This window comes from Glycine max, chromosome 10 (genome assembly GCF_000004515.6).
Source record: "Glycine max cultivar Williams 82 chromosome 10, Glycine_max_v4.0, whole genome shotgun sequence".
NCBI lineage: Eukaryota > Viridiplantae > Streptophyta > Magnoliopsida > Fabales > Fabaceae > Glycine > Glycine max.
The window spans coordinates 40126412-40148759 of record NC_038246.2 but is presented as its reverse complement, the minus strand read 5'-3'; the positions used below and the strand labels follow the sequence as shown (position 1 = coordinate 40148759).

The 22348-nt window shown below is 34.4% G+C and overlaps 2 protein-coding genes across 4 annotated transcripts; both read right to left on the bottom strand.

The window, feature by feature from the left end:
* Positions 1-7559: 7559 nt before the first annotated feature.
* Positions 7560-12931, bottom strand: LOC100790890 (L-allo-threonine aldolase-like). 2 transcript variants are annotated; one of them, NM_001255378.2, is made up of 10 exons: positions 12784-12931; positions 11460-11913; positions 10817-10928; positions 9807-9857; positions 9561-9632; positions 9339-9471; positions 9149-9207; positions 8829-8929; positions 8044-8110; positions 7560-7902 (listed from the first exon to the last, which is right to left on the bottom strand). In NM_001255378.2, exons 2-10 carry the CDS (start codon positions 11900-11902, stop codon positions 7858-7860), a joined length of 1083 nt encoding a protein of 360 aa, NP_001242307.2. In that variant the 5' UTR covers positions 11903-11913; positions 12784-12931; the 3' UTR covers positions 7560-7857. The 2 variants fall into 2 exon arrangements, with proteins under 2 accessions (NP_001242307.2, XP_006588445.1); XM_006588382.3 differs by lacking the exon at positions 12784-12931 and adding an exon at positions 12484-12511 and having other exon boundaries at positions 7694-7902.
* Positions 12932-15273: 2342 nt separating this feature from the next.
* Positions 15274-22040, bottom strand: LOC100790369 (cell division cycle 5-like protein). Of its 2 annotated transcripts, XM_006589144.4 has the most exons (6): positions 21831-22040; positions 21646-21714; positions 20162-20349; positions 18103-19818; positions 16776-17057; positions 15274-16289 (listed from the first exon to the last, which is right to left on the bottom strand). In XM_006589144.4, exons 3-6 carry the CDS (start codon positions 20336-20338, stop codon positions 15576-15578), a joined length of 2889 nt encoding a protein of 962 aa, XP_006589207.1. In that variant the 5' UTR covers positions 20339-20349; positions 21646-21714; positions 21831-22040; the 3' UTR covers positions 15274-15575. The 2 variants fall into 2 exon arrangements, with proteins under 2 accessions (XP_006589207.1, XP_014618712.1); XM_014763226.3 differs by lacking the exon at positions 21646-21714.
* Positions 22041-22348: the final 308 nt, after the last annotated feature.

Here is a 22348-nt window from a genome sequence, read left to right as displayed (position 1 = left end):
TTAATATGTTTAACAATTAACATTTACTTATATTTTAAATAAGTACATAACACATCAACCGTCAAAAAAGCACTGCAATGAAATGTCAACTAGCTTTTTATATGTATGACTTTTTTTTTATAAAAAAAGAACCCACTTATTGAAAAAAGATAGTTTAATTGTCTTTAAGAGGATTTTCTATTTCCCGGAATCTTAAATTTGTAAATTAAGCAGATAAGTGTTATTAGTATGTATGTATCCATGTTTAGCACTTCTGGTTTGTCGCGGTGATTTTTGGATATCAAGCTATTGATTAGCATTGACTCGCATTTTCTAAGATCACCACCGATCTTTTATTTTTCCGAAGAAAAGGGAGAAAGCTCGAAAAAACCCTATTTTTTTAAGAGATCAAAGGTCCGGGGGTTGGTTACGCAAAGGGAAGGTACTAGCACCCTAAACGTCTATAGTACTCTATAGGAACCTCTTGCTTATTTTATCTTTATGCTAAATTAATTATTTGTTTGGAAATAAATGCTCAAGTGTGGAAAGATTAAAGAGATGGGTTCAAAAGAAAGGAGAAGGAAAAAGTTTTTGTTTATTTTTATTGATTTGGAAAGACAAAGTCTTTTGCCTACATACCCGAATGGGATCAAAATCATGTAGTTCGGGGTAGAAAGTCGAGTGGTTGGTTTTGATTGATTTTAAAGTTCGAAAAAAAGAAGAGTTTAGGCAAGGTAAGAGGCCGAAAAGGCATAGAAGAAATAAAAGAAGTGAGTTTGATTGATTTTAAATTGAAAAAAGGTTTGATTGATTAAAGATTGATTAAAGATTTGATTAAGAAAGAAAGGATAAAGATTGACCCCTTTTTTTGAAATTTTGATTATGGAAAGTTTTTGGGTTTTGACTTTTTTTTTTTTTTTTTTTTTTTTTTTTTTTTGATCTCTAGTTATGTAAAGATAAGTCTAAACGCGCCGGATCCCTTAAAATGACGTTGGATCAAGTGAGGGTCCTTTTCCTCGGATGCGGTTCAAGTCACATGATCGTCCTCGGCGGAAAACATAAAAATAAATGTGAGTGTCGGTGCAGATTCTCATTTTTTATTTACATTGGACCTAGGTACATTCTAATTGGCAACAAAATAAATGACAAGAAATAATAAACTAAAAGCTGCAAATTCATTAAAGCAAACATGCTAAAAAGAAAATAAAAATGCATGAAATGCAAAAAAACAATAAATAAATATGGTGCATAAAATAAATAAAAGAAATAAAAATGCAAGACATAAAAATAAATATAATGCTGGAAATAAATAAATAAAAAAAGAAAATAAAAATGCAAGACATAAAATAAACATGATGCTAAAAATAAATAAAAAATGCAAGACATAAAGTAAATATGATGCATAAAATAAAAATGAACAAAATAAAATAAAAAAATGCAAGACATGAAATAAGTATGATGCTGAAAATAAAATAAAACGAAAATAAAAATGCAATACAGAAAATAAATATGATACTAAAAAAGAATGCGAGACATAAAAATAAAAATGCAAGACAAAAATAAATGGGGTACATAAAATAAAGAAAATAAAAGTGCAAGACAAAAAAATAAATATGATACTGGAAAATAAAATGCAAGACGTAAAATAGATATGGTGCTGGAAAATGAATAAAGAAAATAAAAATGCGAGGCATAAAATTAAATATGATGCATAAAATAAAAAATGCAAGACATAAAATAAATAAATATGGTGCGTAAAAAAGAAAAAAAAAAAAAAAAGAAAAGGGGTGCAGTAAGGAAAAGGGGGGGTGAGAGTAGGAATCGGAAAAGAAGAAAAAAGGGAAAAAGAAACTGGGCCAGAGAGGAGTCCAACGGGCCAGAGGGGAGAACCGGACCGGTTTGGTTCAAAGGGAAAAAACCAAACCGGTCCAGCCTCTATATAAGGGCTAGGGGCCGGTTTTTTTTCATTTTTCAAAAGCTTTTTCTCTCTCTTCTCTTTTTCTCTCTTCTCTTTTTCTCTCTTCTCTCTCCTCCTTTCCGAGGTTCTCAGCGGCCAAGAACACCCTCCGGCGCGGTGGCCGCTGGCGGCGCCACCGTGCCGGAGTAGCTCAAGTCCCCCCCTTTTTTTTTTACCTCTCGAACCCTCTTCACTCACTCGTTATGAATCTGAGGTTCGTTTTCAAAAAACGCGACACAGCAAGCCTAGATCTAAACTTAAAGCGGGTAGAATCCTACCCTTTTCTTTCGTGTTTGGTTGGGTTGAAAACGGTTTTGGGCTGGTAACCGGTGAGTTAGGACCGCGTAGTGTATGGTTCTGGGTTCGTATTATCTTGGTTTATGCCGGTTCGGCCTCCGTGGTCTGTGTGATGATTGGGGTACGAATCATGCGATTTGTGGTTTGAATACGAATCTGTGGTGTTGAATGTGTTTCGGATTTCGTTTCTGTTGGTTTTTTTTTTTTTGTGGTTGATTTGTACGGATTTGTGAAAACGGTGGTGGGTGGTGGCCTGAGGGAGGCTGTGTTGGTGGTTTTCGGTGGCTTGAGGGAGGCTGTGTTGGTGGTTTGCGGTGGCTTGAGGGAGGCTGTGTTGGTGGTTTGCGGTGGCTTGAGCTGTTCCGGCACTCTGACTGTTTGTATTCACCTCTCTCTCTCTGACACGCACAGTAATTAATGCAGCATTTAAAGGACATAATTAGGGTAAAAAACGAAGAGCCCCTCTGGGCCTGGACCAAAAAGACCGAAAAGAAGAAAAAGGAAAAAAAAGGAAAGGAAAAAAAACAAAATATAAAACAACAAAAATAAAATGAAATAAAATAAAATAAAAAACGAAAAGAAGATACTAATAAAGATATTAATAAAAAACGGAAATAATAAAAACACTTAATAAAAGGAAAAAAAAAAGAAAAAAAAAAGAAGAAAATAATAACTAAGAATAATAATAATAATAATAATAAAAAAAGGTAAATAAATAAATAAAAAAAAAGGGCGTTTTCAAAACAAAAATGAGGTATTTTAAAATACCTCCCTGCCGAAATTTCATCTGAAATGATGGAAATTTCCGGCTTAAAAGACGAGAAAAAAGAAATAAAACGGGTCAAAAATGGGGTATGACATGGTTGAATGGATCAACGTCCGTGTTTGATCGGGTGTTAGATGTGAAGAGAGGGTCTATGATTTAATGTTAAATAATCCGTTTCAAAGACGCATATACATTACTTTCTTACATGCAGTTTATGAGGAAATTGTGTTCAGTTTTTTAGACTTTAACGACGATTCGTTTCTTTATGTCAAAAGTTTGATACCAAACAATGATTATTACTCAATAATACTTGTTAAGGGTTTATAAAATATACTAATTACTTTTTCTTAAACCTCATTTTCAATTCATTTACTCTTTACTTCTTTTTTTTTTATATTATATCACTTATCATATTCATCATTCTTTTCATCTACATCTTTTTTTTTTCTCTCTTTCTATCAATCTCTTTTTACCACTCAAATCCGTCCCAAAACGAAGTTATATGAATAAATTTTGCGAAGTTTTTTTACAAACCAACACACCACCATGCAACCGAATAAAAAATAGGCAAAATGACGAGATAGGGTTCTTGTTAGAAACTTATTCGTTAAACGAGTCTCTTTTCGAAGAAATTTCGGAGGGGGTCTGTTTTTGAATGCTTTTTGCCAATTCAAATGGCGAAACACCCTATTTCGCCAGCACCATCAGCAGGACAGCAGTATCTCGTCAGTACCATTAGCGAGACAACATTGTAGCTGTGTCAGGTGCATAGTGGGTTTCGCCAACCCCATGGACGAAACACACATGCATTTATTCACGTGGACACAGTGTGTTTCGCCAGCCCCATTGGCGAAACACACTCATGCATGAAGCGCCATCCTCCATCCATGCATGCATGCATGGCATGCATCCAACATAGGTTCTGCCAAGGCTGTTGGCGAAATGCGTTGCCATGGGTTCCGCCAACCCCATTGGTGAAACGCGTGCCATAGCCTTTCAGAAGAAGCGCAGTGGTCAAGCATAGCCTGCAGTGTTGAAGACGTAGCCTTTTCAGAAGCTTTTCAGAAGGTGCAGGTTAGCCTGTGGGAGGGACGACGAAAATTTAAATTTCTTCCCCCACCCACCCTGTCCCCTCCCCTTTATATGACCCTTGTATCTACAATTCGAGATACACAAACTTAAAAAACTTATTTGGTGGCGAAAAACTTAAGGGTTTCTACATTTTCTAACTTCAAAGGCCAAGGCTTCAATCAGGTAATATAAGTTGTAAATGATGTGAGAATTTAAAAAAGAGAGATACCACTAATATTAAAATGAGACACATACCCGAGAAATAACAAAACTTGAAAGGAGGCAATTTTCAGTAACTAATTTCCAGTCAGGAAAATTTCCACTAACCAAAGATGCAAGAAAACTAGAAAAATCTTCAAAGGGGGTGTCTTTATTCTTCACCAACATGTTGTTATGTAAACAAAAGGGGAAGAGGGTAGGGGAGTTGATTAATTTCAACAAAACAATCTAAGCCTGCAAATTTTGAAAAGGCTAGATGCTTTAATAGTAAAAGCTTCTGAAAAGTGTTGGCTACGGATTTAGTATATCTAGAGTCTAGGATTCACGGGTTTAGCTGACCCTCTTACCATAATGGCTTCATGCACTTCATCTTTCAACTGTAATAGTAGTTCTTTCTCTCTGTTAAATATCAATTTGTTTTACTTGAGAATAGTAGTGTGTTTGAAAACTCGTTCAAAAATATTGGAGTTTCATTTGAGAATTGAGATATGTAGTTTCATTTGAGAATTGAGATACATAAGGTATAATTATTAACTTCTGCGAAAAATCACGTTTGAAACTAGAACCCAACATGTTATACATTATTATACTTTGAATTTTAAGAAAAGTATAAATATCTGATAAAGAAAACTGGGAATTGAATTATAAAATATGCAAAATATGGGTGCATGTGTGTTTCACCAATAAAAAAAGCAAAACCCTACATGCATGTGCCATGCATGTGTGTGTCGCCAATAAAAAAAGCGAAATCCATGCTGGACACGCGAAACTATGCTACATGTGCATGCATGGCCATGGTGGCATGGGAGGATGACAGTGTAGTGGGTTTCGCCATGTTTCGCCAAGGGTGATGGCGAAACCCACTAACACGTGAACTTTTTTCCTGACAGGACAGTGTTGTTCCGCTGTTGGTAATGGCAAAATAGTATTGTGCCGTTGATGGAAATGACGAAATAGGGTGTTTCGTCAGTAGGAATGACGAAAAGTTTGTAAAAACAGATCTCTTCTAAAAATTGTTTGAAAAGAAACCCGTTTAAGGAATAAATTTTTAAAAACAACTCGTCATTTTGCCTACAAAATAATTAACTGGAAGCTATAGCTAATGTTAACGCATGCAGTTCTTAAATTTGATTGAAATATTGAAGTAACTGAAAGAAACAGAACAGAGTTGGTTCAAACTTAGCCTCTGACAACTTTATGATGACACATTCATCATGTGGGTTAACACACGTGAGTGGGATATAGACAATGATATTTCATTCACACAGAGCCAAGTCTCGGCATTTTGGGCAATTAGACCCCTACCCACAAGTCCCTGCATTTGTTTACCTCAAGAAAGTGACCTAGGAAGAGAGACACCACAAACGGCCACAAACACCAACACCTGAGCCAGGTTAAGCGTCAGAGGTAAATCGCAGCCGTGTGAAGTGAAAATGAAAATATGAAAGAAACATGACAAAGAAAAACAACAAAAACTAGTTCAGATTTTTTTTATAATACTGCCCACAAATTAACATGATTATAGCCACCACGGGACTCATCACTTAGTCTTTCCCCACCAAGCCACCACGAAGACAAAGGAGAGACCTCAAACTCGATCATTCGATGTACATTAACAGCAAATCAAATAAAAATACAAGAGGACCCAATTGAAACCAAATTTGATCTTTTTTTTAAAAAAAAATTAGAACATGAAAAAAAAAAATGAGACCATCTGAACTTATTTTTAAAAAATAAAGGCTCTAATTAAAACTTCTAAAAATAGAAGGATATAATTGAATTATTTTTAAAAGTTAGAGGATTTAATTGAATTTTTAATAATAAAATATTAAATTAAAGTTTAAAAATAAGTTAGACATCAAACTAATAATTAAGCCTACTTTTTTCTATAACAATTTATATTGTTGAAATATACTACTATTCATGTGTTTGGAACTATGTTTCCACGCTTCATTAACGCACAAGTTACATATTGTATAGGTCAAGGTTTATAGTTAGCAAATCATGAATAAATCTTTACTAACAGGCTTTGGATTTATAAAAAGGAATCATCTCACATAATATAGTGAATAACTTTAAATCTCAATCGAAAAAGATGCTCACATTTAATATCGAATCATGTTTTGAGTGAGATTGTCTAAAAAAAAATACATAAAAAAATGAATTATTCTTTCTTTTACCATTTGTTATAAATTACACATTAACTAACAATGGAATATTGATCAAGTAAATAACTTTTGTACGACTCATTAAATTGTTAGAAATTCTTGAGTCAAATTTTGTAGTGTTATGTTTGTATCTTGGATACCACCATTCCCCAAGTTATACGAATTTTGTCCGGACATTATATTTTCAACTAGCAATATAATTTATATCCAAGTATCTTTGATAAAGTTTCAGAAAATCATAGGCTACAAAGTTATAAAAATTGCAGAAATATAATTCTTTTGGGATTTAAATGCTTTTTCGTTCTTGAAATTGAGCATTTTTCTCACTTTCGTCATTGCACTTTTTTTTATTTTTATTTTAGTCTTTGTTTTTCTTTTTTAAAGCACTTTAGATAATATTTTTTTTACTATTAAAAACATTTTATTTACTGCTCAAAGCGTTATCTCAAACGCTTTAAGAAGGAAAAATAAAACTTATACATTTTGTAAGAATTAAAATAAAAAATTAGAAGAACAAAACTATAAAAAAAAAACATTAAATTTTAAGAAGGAAAAAAAGCATTTAAGCCATGCTTTGGAAACTAATGATATAATTTTAAATAAAGAAATTACTTCCTGCACCTCCCTATTACTCCATGCACTTAATCTAGAATATAAAGTTACATTCCAGAAAAGACTTTTTGGGAATATAAAGTTTTACATTCCAGATATGATGTTCCAGAAGCTTAAAAGGTTGCAGGAAGAAAAATTGGAGGTGCAGGAAGTAACTGCTCTAAAACAATTGAAAATATGGGCCCATCCCTCCTTAGCAATAAGTCCAACAGCTCTTATACAGCATTTGGTCCAAGAAATAGATTTTTTTTAACGTTTTTGTACGTCTCTCCGATTATTATCATTCAACTAATTTCTGAAAATTTTCAGTCTTGGATTATTTTAGTTAGACATTTTGAATACGAATCATAGCGGCAATCAGAACCAAAAGGAGTAGTAATACTAATACTACTTCTGCTCAGTTGTAGAAAAATATCACCTCAATACTTATAAAAGAGCTTAAGCTCTTTTATTTTTTGACTGAAAGCTTAAGCTCATTTTTTAGCAGGACCAATATCAAATTTACCTAATTGATAAAAGATATATTAAAAATATATTGCTAACGTTGCACAATATCCTATACATGCCTAACATGCCTAATAATGGGACAGTAAACAATGAGCTAAATTAGCAGGGGAACGACGATGATAGTCAACATAATTCATAACAGGGAACAACATCAAAGATGTAAATCTTTGCATGTTCTTTAGGGTACATTTAAGAAAATCAAATGAGCAAAGGCAAATGGAACACGGAATTCCTTTTTAATGACTAATATGGCAGCAACGTGCCATATTCAAATTCTTCCACTAGTTGCCCATTTCATTTTGTACTCCCTTGACAGCTAGAGCTTGCTGCAACATGTAACAAAAGCAAGTTTCATCTTATAGCATTCAGTCAAAAACATATGCCAGACGAAGGAAAAAAAAAAAAAAAACAATGCATATTAGATACATCAAACAAAAAGAGTTTAGTTGATTTGTAGTCATCATCACCTGAAAGCACGACAATGCATATTGCACATCACTTGCTGATATTTGGTGGTGGAGAACAACTCTCATTCTGGAATTAAACAGACACTATCATCAGTCTCTTGCTAATTAGCACATTGTCCACAAAGTGCAATAGTTATCTAATACGAACTAATTAATTCACATATATACAGAGTAGATAACAAGGGCCAAGCAGCAAGCTACATAAGATTTTGGAGGACATCAATAACATTTTTAGCATTTAGAAAACGTTACTCCTGTTCCCAAGCCCGACTTAGTCCACCAAACATGTTAATACATAACAAATATTTCATTTTTTGTTAAAAAAAATCATGTATGTAATACATTATATATCATCATTAATATTGTAAGTTCATCCATTGACTCGGTAACATAAAGAAAATGCAATATATACACCCGTCAAAATTGAAAATATTGCAAAATACGAGTGAATCTTAAGCTTAGGGAAAATGTTCCCGTACAAAAATTATTCTAAAACTGATGCAGAACAAGATTTCTCCAACATTTGAATAGTGATAACTTATAAGATGGATAAACATTGACACATTGACAGAAGACATTATGCTGACAAAGAAAAAACAAACAAATAGAAAAGATCAGCATGCTGATTCACTTCTTACGTTTGGACACACAAATAAGGAGATAGTAGTCAACAAAAACAGCAATTACTGCATTAATCCTCAGAAAACTAATAGTACTAACTTGACTTCATTGTAAAGTTTTCAATTATTTATAACAGACTGAATGTTGCTGAGGGAAAACAAGACCTTGATGAACTCTCTTGCATCACAAGGATACCACGTTCTTCCATGTACTTGCATATCTTTTCTGCCCTAGTCTTTGTACCCTCTTCAATGTCAATAAATACCTAGCATCAGGGAGAAAAAACTTAGTTATTCCTACATGATATACAAAGAATTGTCATTTATTTTGTATGCACTTGGTATTGTAGGCTCAATATTGGGACAGGAACTAAGATAACAATGTAATCAAGACAGAGTAATTGTTCAAAACAGAAATAATCAGAGAAATAATGCAGTTTCACTATTGTAAACAATTTACACCACACTAAATTCTAAATACTCACCATATTGGTCTCCACAGAACCAGCATCCACTCTCAGTCCTTTAACTTCTTTTAATCCATCTGAAATGAAGGCAAAAGTTATAGTAGAAAAGCAAGTTTAAAAGAAAAAGGTTTGTGAGTTTTAAAAAATTATAATTCCTCAAACAGACTAGGACTCCTTATGGAATCATCTAAAACTGTGTGACATTTACCAGCCAAAAGTCTAGCTTTCTTGTGATCACTTTCCAGCTTCCCAACATTTTCCTGCAAGGCAACAAGTGCAGCGGCACAAAGGAGGCCAATCTGTCTCATTCCACCTCCTAAGGTTTTCCGGAGTCGTCTAGCCTAAAAAAAATAGATAAACTAGATTTCAACATCAGTCTTTCAGGAAGTATCTACCTGCTATTAATTTCCCTGTAAAATTATTGAACTACCTTGGCAATAAAATTCTTGGAACCAACAATAACAGATCCAACTGGAGCACCTATACCTTTAGATAGGCAAACCTAATTCATATTTTCAAAGAAATAAAGTCAGTTCACTTTCCTATTTTGATTTGAAACAGGTAATAAAATTAGTCCTCTGGAACTTTCTTCAATAAGATAGATAAAAGTAAAACTTCAAATGCCAAGAAGATACACTGAATTTTAGGCAAACAGGAAAAGGAAGAGAAAGCGTACGGAAACTGAATCAGCCGCCTGGACAAGCCTATCCACTGGAACACCAAGTGCCTAAAAAACCAAAGTTTTCAGTAATGCATATGTTAGCAGGAAGGAGAAATAAAAAGCAAACAGGAAGCAAAAAACTGAATATATAATTAAAGGCATGATATTATTCTCATGCTTCACTCTATGGCAATGAGAAAAAGTAATAAGATTATATACTCAGTGGAAAATAGGCAGTGAAGAGGTCAGATCATATTTAACTGCTTATGCCACTTCTTACTAAACAAATGTAGAAGTCACATGTAATCATTCAAATGGTAACTAACCATTTCATTCAATTTTATTTTACAGTAAATTCACATTGTCATATCCACATACTATGAATGAAGTCATTATACACATAAATAAACTGTAGCCACGCACTGAGATAGGATGGCAGAAAGTAAAGTCACAATAGGCTTTTCCACAGGACAACAACTACTAGCCCATTTTATGTTGTGGGACATTGGCAACCAACATATTTCAGTATTCACAATGCTCAATGTAGATATAAGGAGCTAAAAAGTGTTTGATCATTATGAGATTCTAGAAGTAGACATTTTTTAAGTATTGCAGTTAAAGATGTTTCATTAAGTTGTGTATAAAAGGAGTTCATGTTATCCAGTTCTGTTTTTCTTTGGACACAGAAAACCAACAACCGAGACATTTCCAGCTGATCTGTCTCAAATCCAGGTCGTGGTTATTCACCCCTGCTGTACTGTGTTATTAAACTTTAAAATTCCCCCCAAATATTCACACTAGCAAAATGCACATGTTGGGCATTGAACATTTCATTGCAGTTAACAGTGCCAGATCAGGACATGATTCTGCACATTTTATGTTCATTATTAATGGAGATCATTTTCTGTGAGATAGCTTTTAGACAAAATGTATGTATTTAGTAAGTAAACAAATCACATGTGCCACTATAAAGCTTTATTGTAAATATTTTCAAGAAAGCATAAGTAAAACACAAAATTTCTTACAACTGATGCGTTAAAAATACGGGCCCCATCAATGTGAAGCTTCAGTCCATGCTTCTTAGCTAACTCTCCAACTCTGTCTGTATATTCAACTGAGAGGCATCTGCCACCAGAGCTGCATTCAGGTAAAATACGAGTCATGATGCTGCTATAAATTTGAATCAATTAACAACAAGATGGGACTTTTAAAACCTAAAGAAAAATTAGCAAATTGCCGGGCCTGAAATCATTCTAGTAGCTGTATGGTAGTCATTACGCATTACCAGCAACAGTAAACGGAACAAAGAAGTGAAGTCACTGCATTACGAAAACATGCCCCATTTCTTGATTAACATTGCATGGGGTAATCATGCAGTGCGGGAAAAACAAATAAAATGCTCTGCTGTGATCACTGAAGGCTTTGTAATAGGAAGCATTTCTACTCACCAACCAATATATACAATGAAAAGGTTATATATGTTTGCAAACAAAGAGCAAATTCACAATAGACAATTTGGCACTATAAACTAAGTTCTTTTTTTTCTCACAAGAAGAATAAATTATCAAAATCTTGTAGAAAATGTAAAATGTAAACTATTGTGTGGCATTAAGATCACTATAAGAGCAAGTCTAAAAGAAATGTTCTAAACCAAAAAATATTGCTTACTTTGCATGAGTGTTTTCCAAGCAAATAAGCTTGGTGGTTGGATAGAATAGCTCCCCCATTGGGTCCCTTATAGCAGCCTCAATCAAATCAATGTCTATGGTTCCATCATCGTTATTTTTCACTTGTCTTGGATGCACTCCCCCAATGGTTGCAATGCCTCCATTCTCAAAAATGTTGATATGGCAATTGTCTCCAAGAATAACCTCACTTCCCCTGACATCACAATGAACAAGTACAGATACAAGGTTCCCCATAGTGCCAGATGGAACAAAAAGAGCAGCTTCTTTGCCCATTGTCTTTGCCATCTCTGTTTCTAAGCGAAAAGCAGTTGGATCATAGCCTAGAACATCGTCATCAACTTCAGCACTTGCCATAGCAGCTCTCATTGCTTCAGTTGGCTTTGTAACTGTGTCTGAACGAAGATCCACAATTCTAGTTACCATCTTCTCTTGAACTAAAACAAGCCAAAAGTTAAAAAAAAAAAAGTCAATCCCCATTCTCAGTCTCTCATCATTTCCACAAATTTAATTTCAAAAGAATCAAATCACCAATTTTAAGCAAACTGATGCTTACAGTGGCATTTCTCTGCAACCATTGTTGGATTCAAATTCAATGATTGAGAAGCACTTATAAATTCAAGGGACAAAAAAACAGGGGGAAAAAAAGTTTCCTAAGCTACAAATGATTTTTTTTATTATAACAGCAGCTTTCACAAAATTCTAGCAAAAACAAATTACAGACAGAATCACAGGTATATGTATCATTGCATCAGTAGTAATCTCTGCAATCCACGTTATTAAATAATAAACAAATAAAAAAATCATAAAATTCCCAAGAATTTCGGAGTCGAATTGAACAATTCTACTAAGAAAAAGCAAGGAAAAAAGAAATCACCGAAACCTTTCCCGCAAAATGAGAGGAGTGATGGTGATCTTGAAATAGTCTCCACTCAGAACGAAATTCAAGAAAAAATACAACAACAACAACAATAATAATAAAGGTATATCACGAAATAGAGCATTACACGATAGGCTGTTCTCGGAGTCAAATTGCTGTCCAATTTCCTATTTTCGGAAAAGCTAGTTACTCTCTCTCTCTCTCTCTCTCTCAAGTTAAGAATGAAAAACCACAGTTAAAGACACTATAGTAAGGACATGACGCATGCAATGATGCAAGACAAGCCATGAAGTACAGAAATCAAACTCTGTCTGGTTTTCCTTTTAAAGCATTTTGTATATTACTTGGTTTCAGTGGTTGAGAAAGGAACAACAAGAACGTGATGATGGTGTGCGATGAAATTTCAGAGGAGGAGTTGTTAATTTACCAGAAAATCCTCCAACAAGATAGCAAGCAAAGCAACCCTAGCTGATTGAGTTGTTGTCGCTGGTTGCTGTGGCCCAGACTCGCTTCAAGGTTCTTCGAGTGAAAGTGCATGCAGCACCCAAGGAAACAAAACAAAAACCCTTTATCGTATTATTGCGAGCTTAGGACACTCAAGTTATATAGGGACCATTTTGTACTTTCTAATTTCTATTAATTACTTTGATTTTATTTTTTTTTAAGAAAAAAACGTCATGCTTTCTAACGATCGTTCCATGAATGAATATGCCCATCCTTCGTTCGGTGTTTATCTCCAACTTGTCTTTTTTAACCTTTTGGAGAACGTTCATCTTAGCCATTATTTAAAATAATTATTATTCATGTTGGCATCGAGTCAGCTCTATATATAGCTCTAATCTTCCTATTCATTTTTAAAATATGAATTATCATTTGAAATTCGAGTGTTAACAACACATTTTTTTAACATTTTTAATTATTTATTATTAATATTTCTTTTTAAATTATAATATATATTAAAATATGAGGAAAAAATAATTATTTTTTTATTATTATTTAATAATAACTCATTATATATAATAAATTTATTATTTTTTATGATAATTTTTATAAAATATTACAAATGATCATTTATAATTAAATGACAATACTACCTAGTTTTATATTATTAGTGTATGATGATTAAATTCTTAAAATATATAATTTTTTTATACAATTATTTAATTAAAATTTGCTATGTATGATTTTTTTTGTTAACTTTGACCACAATTATTTTTTTAAAAATCATATTTATTATATTATTTCTAGCTTTGCTCATTCAAAAACGTATAATTTCTAAATTGTTGATAATATAAAAAAATTATATTGTCTGTCTAAAGAAAACAGAAATTTTTTTAATATATCCTTTACCTTTTTTTGTTGATCTAATATTTTTTACATTATTATTTCCTTATCTTTTTGGATAAGTGCAATCCAATATTGCGGGTTCCTTTTTAAAGGAGGTGGCTCATTAGCTATATTTATGTGAGTGGGGGCTGTTGAGTGTTGGGATGAAAACATCTACTTGACTACTTGAGTGTTATAGCATAAATAATGAAGGTACCAGTCATCTCAAACTCAGATTCCTATCTTTCTAGAGACTAGAGAGCAGCCTTTTAAGTAAACAACTTTTGGCGGCTAAGACATATAAATAATACACTGTATAACTTTGTCACAGGTCTCGTGAAGAAAAATCTCAAGATAAACCTTAGGAAAAAATGTATTTGATTTCGAATATAAAAATAAAAGATAAATTTTTGAATTAAAATTGAGTGTAATAAGTATAAAAATCATAAAAAATACAATTTTTTTATTTAATATTATTTATCTCATGTCTACCAAACATGCCATTAATGAAGCTAACTGTTCATATAAGCTAAAGGAATTTTCAAACACAACATATAGCAATAAATGCAGTTTGAAAAAACAAAAATAGTTGTTGGGACCTTCAAATTCACAAGAAATCAATAGATGACAATGACGAAATAAATAAGAAAATACTCCAATAGGTGGTAATATCTTACACTTTTTAAAGTGACACAAACAATTTTCTCTCTCTAAATAACAAATAAAAAGAAACAAATGATGTATTTTGTGTATGTCTCATTTTGAGTTCCATTAGGCCATTATAAAATTGATTATGAGTTACATTTAAAGTAGTCTTTAAAAATTCATAAAAAAAAACATTTCATCTACTACCAATAATTTTATCTATCTTTTAAAAAAGGGATGTTTTTTCTGTTTATATGTTTTTTTAAAAAAATAAAGATAGCATTAACTATTCTTCACTCTTGTCTTTTAAAATTTTATCTCTACACTGATTATTATTACTCTTTGTTTTTTTATTTGACTTTTAAGATTGTTTTGTAAAAATAAAAAGAAAATTAAAAACTTTAATTAGTCAAATATTTGTTCAAAATTGAAAGCCGAAATTTCAAAAAAATTAGCAACTAAAAACTTAATTAACCTTTAATTTTGTTAACAACTGTTAAAGTTAAATATTAAGAGGCCTAATTCACACAAAATAGAATTTACGAGACCAAAATTATATAATTACGATTCCTTAGGAAATTGAAAATCTAAATTGAAAAGATATGTCTATATTTTTTTTAGAAATAATTCATATAAAATATTTATAACTATATATTCTAAATTTTGTTAGGGGCCAACCCCCGACCCAATATATAACCTAAGTCTGTCCTTAGTCTTGTTATTAGTAGGGATGAATTAAATCCAAAAGAAAGTATTTAATCACGCTATAAAGTATAAAAACATTGTGCGCATTTTTTTTTGTATATGTACAAACTTTCTTTCTCCTACTTCATCTTCTCTTTTTTGAAATAGTAATGTGTATGTTTGTTTACCTACATAGACCAATAAATAATTTATGTAACAAATATAGTACACAATTTTACAATAGTTACCGAGCTCTAATTCATTGATATAAAATCATGTATCATTCTTAAAATGTAAAGAGCACATTATCAACATCCATCATATGGAAGAGGACAAAAATTCAGAAAAAAAAAAATACGGTCAACCATCTCAATGCTCATGCAATTTATCAGTTCATAATATGTTCCAAACTTCGAGTAGGGATCATTACAAAATCTTGGCATCAACTAAGCTCTTTAGCTACCTTCCAACAACGGAGGACTCACTATCCATGCATTTTATTCAGTTAAAGCATCCAGTCTAACGTCCCCATACTTAATCAGAACAGGCTATGCAGTGTCCGGCCTAATTTGTCTCCTCCCCAACAGCATTGGTTTCTTCCATGCTGTTATCATGTGAGTTTACAGCATCCGCAACTACATCATGATTGGGGCTGCTACTTACTTCCACTGCAGCACCCATTTCTAGCATGGTCTTCCCATCATCAGTATAGCTGGCAGTAGCAGTAACTTCCAGTTTTCCATCGACATTCTCTGCAGCTGGTGTAGGATTAGCCAATTTATCAGAATCTACATCCATGTCATGGCTAACGCTAGAAGTAGCCTGGTCATGCACAATATCTACTTGCTGGTCAGCAGTTCCATCATCAGATGACTCAACTGCTAGAGCATGTCCATGCTCTACTGAGTCAGGTACAGTTTCACAATTTTCTGTACTCTGTACATCAGTTTCACCAGCCTTGCTCTCAATGATCTCAGTTGACTCACGAGCATGGTTGTTTGCTTCAATTTCTTCTTGCTGTTGTGCTAGTAATCTGCATTGGTCCATGACATTTTGCATCTTTTCCAGCTCTTCAATTAGACTCCCATACCTATTTTGCAAAGTTTTCTCAAGTTCTTTTTGCTTCTGTACTTCACCCCACAGATTGTTTATCCTATGTGATGCTGCCAATTGTTCCTGCTTTTGCAAAGCTTTAAAGCATTCTAACTCAGTTGCAGCTACATCCATCTGCTTGAAAGTGGCCTCAATTTGTGGCCACAGGCTTTTCTTTACTCTCATCTGAAAAATGCAATAGCCAAATTACAATATACTCAAGATTAAGTATGTAAGCAGTCAGGCAGTCAGGCAGTCAGGCAACATGAAGAAAAGAATATCTAGAATTACAAGAAATATCTATTTTGTCCAAAGAGCAAAACAAAACCAAAGGAATTCTGCTTTCTTCATGTACTCCCCCACTTCCCACCATTTTTGACATGAAAGTGTCCCACTAACGAGTTGATTTCCAACTATTTTCATTCACAACACTTTTCAGTTTGGTTTATTTATTGAGGCAAATACAAACCAACTTTACATAGGGCGTTCAAGCAATGAAGATTCTCAAATATTGATAACAAAATTAATACAAGCTAGCTAGAAAGCTCTTAAGCAAGAAAACACAACCAGCAACAGACTATGTGCTTAAAATAGCAACATTAGTGATAATTGAAGGTGATACGGCGAGAAACAGAAATGTAGCATTCCACATACAGCATATCAATAACATACCTCATAACCTTGCGTGAGAACCATCACCTTCTTCTCAAGCCGTACCATCTTCTCCTTACCATCATCCAATTTGTTTCTCACATTCTCAAACTCATTCTGCAAAGCTGCTAGTTTTTCCATGTTTCCAGCAACACTAGAGAGACCATATGCATTACGGGTAGGAAAGTACATAAGATCATTGAGACAGGTTCTGTGTGCTTCAATAAATTCATCAAGGGGTTCATCTTCATGACCCATTGCTGCACAAAGATACAGGGCCTCTTCCTTTATCAACTTATCAGCCTATCACAAACAATATGCACATAAATATGCAAAATAAGTATCATCAGCACTGCTTACAAGGTCATCTCCAATGATATCATAGTCAAGATAAACGAGGAGCAAGATAATTTAGCAGCTCATTAGATAGAAAGATTTGCTTTATCAAAATGGAAAATGAAAATAAACACAGAATATGCATTACACTATGAAATCAATTTATACAGTGTACCACTTGTAAATGCAAGGGCAGAACTTAGACAATTACATCTGACTCAAAATAAATCTATCAATATCTGGAAACATAACACCATAAAATTCAGAGAAAAACACACTCAATCCAACTTAATTAATTGAAGGAGATTATAACCAAAAAAGTGTGAGCATTTCAGATCCAATTAACAAGTTATTTTCATACCACAATGACATTGAAGAATCACTTCACGAGGGAGCAGCACAGCAGAGTCATAAACAACTAGCAGATTGTAAGACCTTTAAAATATAATCACACAAATTTGTAAATCTAAACACTGGTGTAGAATGGCTAGTTTCAAAATATTCACAAAGATTTCATGGAATTCAATTTTCAAAAACTACACCTTCATTTAAATCATTACCAACTCAGCATTGACAAAAAAAAAACATGATAAAAGAACTTGTAAAGAAAGGATGGCAATATAATGGGAGTACAAGGAAATCTCATAATAGAAAGAATCAACACTAATGCATTGAGAAAAATATAAATTATGATGGAACATTGGCAGATCCAAATTATTCCTATTTCATTAGCCTGTGCAATGATTCTTCAAGTGTTTATTTTGGGAGGGCAGTTGTGGAAGGGGAAATATAATTTTTTAAAAAATCCGAGTAATAAACAGATAAGGTCATTACAGTCTCAGGGTCTGCATAAAAAGGGGAGGGTATCCTTCAAAACGAAAAAAAAAGTTACTTGTGTGTATCAAAAGGGTGAGAGTTAACCAAGCTACTTCCTATCAACTGAAAAAAATGAGATGTCATCCCAACGGGAAATAAAGAAACTAAGAGCACAGACAGATAAGTAACGACATACCTCTTTCATTTCATCTTCCTGAAAATCTTCTATCACAGGGACAGCAGACCCATTTACAGCACGCTTGGCTCCTTTCTTTTTCTCCTTAATCACTTTATCATCAAGTGGATACTTACCATTGTCATGCTCCAGCAAAGTTAGAAGCTCCCTTCTAATCATCTCGTCAGCTTGCTCAATAGAGGTTGGTGGAACAAAGGAACTCTTGTCCCCGTCAGTTCGCATCAAGGAATTTCTTATAAGCTCCAATGATGCTGTAGGAGGCCTAGGAAGTTCCCGTTGAAGAACTTTCGATCGCTTTCTAAGCAATGCCTGCTGCCTTGCCTCTTCTTCCGCTTTTTCTCTAGCTATTCTATCAGACATATCCTCTTCAATTTTCTCCTCAGGCTCTTCGGCATCTTCTAGAACAGGTGGCATCACTATCTGGTACTCATTTTTGGGCTGTGGAAGGCTTCCTAAACCAGAACGCAAACTTCTTCTCATATCAGCCTGTCTCTGTAGCTCAAGTTTAGTGCTGTCATGCATATTCATGTCCTCATTAATATGTAGCTCATCCCTAAGAGGAGTTCCCTTTGGTGTCATGCTAAAAGAAAAACCATCTCTTGTTGGTGTCATGCCAATTCTAGGAGTGAGACCTGCAGCTCCAGGAGTTGCAGAAGGAGTCAGCATTGGGTTTGGAGTCTGAATCTCCTTTTTCTTAGGAGTGACACCGGAAAAATCTGAAGGATGCAACTCTGGGTTCTCTCCTCCTAACAATGGTGTTTGAGACTCCCTCAGCCTGGCCAGATTTTCAGCTTCCATCATGATAGCATCACCTTTACCAGCCGGTGTTCTCTGAGGGGTTCGCAAAGGAGTCATTCCTTGGCCAGGTGTCTGTGCATAATTAGTCAGAAGAGCCTGTGTTGCACGACTACCTTCAGCAAGTTCCTGACTTCCTGCAAGGTCACTAGCATAACCCAACTTTGCAATATCATCCAATTCCTGATCTGAAATCTGCGGGGGTGGAAGCATCAATTTTGACCTCTTTCTTACTGTTTCTGGGTCATTCAGCTTGTTGGCATGCAATATGGCAGATGGAGCATCTTGCCTTTGTGCAATTTTATTTTTTGCAATGTCCTGCTTTCTTAATTGTGCCTCAACATCAACCCTCCTTTTCCCTTCAAGTTCTTCAATTGTAGTAGGGAACTGGGGCTGTTCCACTGGTCTATCTTCATCTGTAACATCAAAAAACCCTGGAGGGGGCCTTTTTTCAAAAGGAATTTCTGCATTGTAATCTATTCCTTTCCTTTTTCTCTTCCGCTGCCTAATATCAATTCCAGCAGCCTTCAATTCTCTCTTCTTTTGTAAAGAAGCAAGCCTCCTGGCTTCCTCAAGCTGTTTCTCCCTAGCTTTCCTTTTTGCTTTCTTGCCCTTTGTGTTGGCTAACCGGGCTCGTGCTTCAGAAAGCATCTCCTTTTCATCTTCATCCATATCAACAGGATCGGGGCGTGCAGGTTTTGACTCAGGGTTTGGATCAATCTCCCCAGGACGCAGTTTCCGAGGATCATCACCGGGCTCATAGTTCTCATCCTTCACACAGGCTACATCAAGGAGCTTCTCGTACCGCTCAAGACACTGGGAAGGGGTACGGCCAACAATTGGAGCAATTGTTCTCCACTGTGTGGGCATAAGCTTAGCAAGATGAAGTAGCTTCTCATCCTCTTCTCTCGTCCACTCAGTCTACACACAAAAAGCATCAATTGAAAAACCACTCATTAGGAAATAGCTAGATAGTAAAAACTAAAAAGAGGTAGACAAAGGCTGTAGATGGAAAAATGCATTAAAAAGCATAATGTTAGGTTACAATTCATAACATAATGGCATCTTATTAGGTTGTCAGTTTCACACCATATGAAAGGTTAGGAGAATAAGAGTAAGACCACTAAGCTAAATATCACAACAATTACTACTCTACTATGTACTACCCAATTCATACAGTCATGAAAAAGCATAAACTTAAATTAAAATTCTCTCTCAGCTTAAAGCATAATACATAACAGTAGGAAATTGAGAAGAGTGGTACCTTTTTTATGGAGGGATCGAGCCACTCATACCAGCGAGCTTTGCATTGCTTGGCAGATTTGCGAACAAGGAGAGAAGAGATTCGAGCCCACTGGTTCTTGCCATATTTCATAACAGCTGCTTTTAGGATTTCATCTTCGGTGTTTTTCCAAACACCGCCCTTTATCATAATCCTCATTTTCGCTTCAACTACAGACAGCAACCAAACAATTCAAATGCTTTCAGAAACACTATTAGATTTAGTTTTGCAACCCTTTTTAAAAATCCAATCCATATCTATATTAAAAAATAAGTTTGGATTTTTTGAAATCAAGTCCCAAAAAACAGTTTTCAAAACTGGTTTTAAACCAAAACACTGATTTTAAAATCAATTTAAACCTAGATAAATGCATCATTATACCAAAGTAAACAGATTGTATCCAACAGGAGAATGGAATGAGATCCTGTAGTGAGTGCAATACATGAAACAATAAGATAATAAATTACCTTCCAACAGATGAGCTGTATTGAGCTAAACAATTTATTCCATCTTTTATTTTAAGTGTGAATTTTTACAAATCTCGTTATTGTCTTGATCATAATCTACCAAGGCTATAGCATACAAAAGAATCCCATGGAAGACAAAAAGGTATTATCTAGGTATACTGAAGCAGGTCAACAGGTTGTGCTTGCATTATATATGGTTTGAGTCGTCATACAGTATTCTAAAAATGTCAATGAAATATGAAAGAAATACACCTAATGCCTAATGCAAGACTTTGCACTTGCAGCACCCTCCAAAACAACCAAACATCAAGTATAAAATCAGAGTAATTCCAATATTCACAGGAACATAAAAATCAATAATCATATCTGAAAATCACAAAATAAAATAAAATAGTGAAGACAGAAATGATATTCTCACACCACCATTCATGATTGCATTGATCTTCTCAGTTCTCTCCTCACATAAACATGAAAAAAAAAAGGAGAGTTAGGCTGATTTCCAATTCTAGGGAGACATGTGCTACTCATCAACCATCTTTGCATCTACACATACTAATCCACATACCTCATTCCCAGAAACATTCAACAATGCTTTTCAGGAAATCACTGTCATGTGTATGTTGTTGCGTGATTTTCATTCACGATGCTTTTTTTAGGGTTTGTGTAGTGCTTCGTGAGAGACTCGAGACTGAGAGAGAGATTTGAGACTGAGGTGCGTTTCAGTTAATTGGGGCATCTTGCGTCGTTTGGTTTTGTTTTCTTTTTTTCACAAAAAAATAAAAATAAAAAAATCGTGGAAGTCACCAAAACCAACTTAATCAAAATACTACAAACTAACCACCACAATTTGCAAACCCCCACCTATCCAACACATACAGACTAACCGGTCAATCAAAATCAAGCACCCAATCCAATCAACACCTTTATAGTTCATTCAAGCACCCAATTAACAGCTCAACAGTTTAAAATTTAGCAAAATATATAAAGTTTCATTCGAACCTTATGTAGAAGAATACTAGAATACAAATGCTGAAAAACCACCTTCGTCAACTTTGTGTTGTGTCTGCACTAATTCAAAAAACAAGAAGAAAAAGGAAAAAACGAAGATGATTTGATGTGACAAATAGGGGGAAAGAAAAATAATGAGAAATCAGGGTTTAGGTTAGGGAGAATCAGAAACGCACCACAAATCATAAACCGCAGTCGCGATTAGGGTTTGAAGTATGGATTTCGCGATAAGGAAGAAGAAGGATCCGTTCAGGTGAGTGAGAATCCAGAGCGAGCTTCTTCGTCTGAGGCGGAGCCAGAATCGAGTGTGTCACTTAGGACCGTAAATGAAAGAACTGGATTTGGATCGTCGCCGATTTTTGTCCATCTTCTTAAAAAAAAAAAAATGGTGGAGATACTAAAGAGTGTTGCTAGGTGCACCCAGTAAATTTTTTAAATGGTAAAAATGCCCCTGGCTTCTTTCTTCATTATAAATGTTTATTTTTCTCGGAAATGCACTGTACGCCATTTTTGTTGCTTTTGTTTCTCTTTTTTTTTTGTTTTTGGTGCGGCATTGTCTTCGATTCGTCGGTTCGTTGTGAACGGTTAGGTGCGATGAAGGTGAAGATATCGGTGTTGAGCGTTGTCGTGGTCGTTCGACAGCATACGAGGTATGCAGATGGTGGTGCCTCTGTCGGGGACGTATGGAACAGTT